The sequence below is a fragment of the Colobus angolensis genome, unplaced genomic scaffold (assembly GCF_000951035.1).
Source record: "Colobus angolensis palliatus isolate OR3802 unplaced genomic scaffold, Cang.pa_1.0 Scaffold13, whole genome shotgun sequence".
In the NCBI taxonomy this organism is placed as follows: Eukaryota; Metazoa; Chordata; class Mammalia; order Primates; family Cercopithecidae; genus Colobus; species Colobus angolensis.
The window spans coordinates 9,240,625-9,241,541 of record NW_012114252.1 but is presented as its reverse complement, the minus strand read 5'-3'; the positions used below and the strand labels follow the sequence as shown (position 1 = coordinate 9,241,541).

The window sequence follows — 917 nt, the reverse complement described above, 5'->3', positions numbered from 1 at the left end:
ATTGAATCTATAAATTACCTTGGGCAGTATGACCATTTTCTTGATATTGATTCTTCCTATCCATAAGCATAGAATGTTCTTCCATTTGTTTATGTCCTCTTAAAGAAAGGATGATTCATAAAGAAAGGAAATGTAGAATCCCCCAAAAATGCTTTCAAAGATTGAATCTCAAAATAAAGCCACGCACACACTCTCTCATACACACATTCTCACACACAAACAATATATACACACATTCTCACATGCCCTCACACTCAGTCCTCATTCACACACATGCTCACACAATCTCACACACGCTTGTGCGTGCACCACACACACATACACAGCTGACCACTGTCCCACCGTGTTTTACCTCCCCACCCAGAAGCGTGTATTCCTCCCACAGTGGTTTCCAAAGTGTGATCCTGGGTCCGGCAGCAACAACCTCCCCTTAGACTTCTTAGAAATGCACATTCTGGGGCCCCAGCCCCGAGCTCCTGAGTCAGCTGGCCTGGGGTGGGCCTGGGAATCTGCGTTTAGACCAGCTCTCCCGGGGCCTGCCACGCGCTTCCGTCGGGGAATTCCCGTCCGCACCTGGGCCGGGGCCCACGCGCAACAGCTCAGAAGCACGGACCTCTGCTCCCCGCAGCACCGCCCTTCGGGTGGAGCCGGCGGCCCCGCCTCGCAGAGCTGGGACTGCACCTGGGGCGACGGGGCTGGACCTGGACGCCAGGTCGGAGGAGCCGCACCTGCCAGGAGCACGTCCCACCAGCCGGTCGCAGGAGTCCTGGGAGCCGCCGCCATGGGTACGCTCGGCGGGCGGGGGGCCACCCGGGCTAAGGACTCTGCTCCCCGCAGCACCGCCCTTCGGGTGGAGCCGGCGGCCCCGCCTCGCAGAGCTGGGACTGCACCTGGGGCGACGGGGCTGGACCTGGACG

The 917-nt window shown here is 58.5% G+C and overlaps 1 protein-coding gene across 1 annotated transcript in view; it reads left to right on the top strand.

Annotated features, from left to right (window-relative positions):
- The first annotated feature begins 710 nt into the window (after positions 1 to 710).
- The window catches only part of SLC15A1 (solute carrier family 15 (oligopeptide transporter), member 1), a 78,362-nt gene continuing 78,155 nt past the window's right edge, over positions 711 to 917 (top strand). The window contains exon 1 of the mRNA XM_011933815.1: positions 711 to 785. Coding sequence (XP_011789205.1) covers positions 782 to 785 — 4 coding nt within the window. The 5' untranslated portion in view covers positions 711 to 781. The remainder of the gene's footprint in view (positions 786 to 917) is intronic.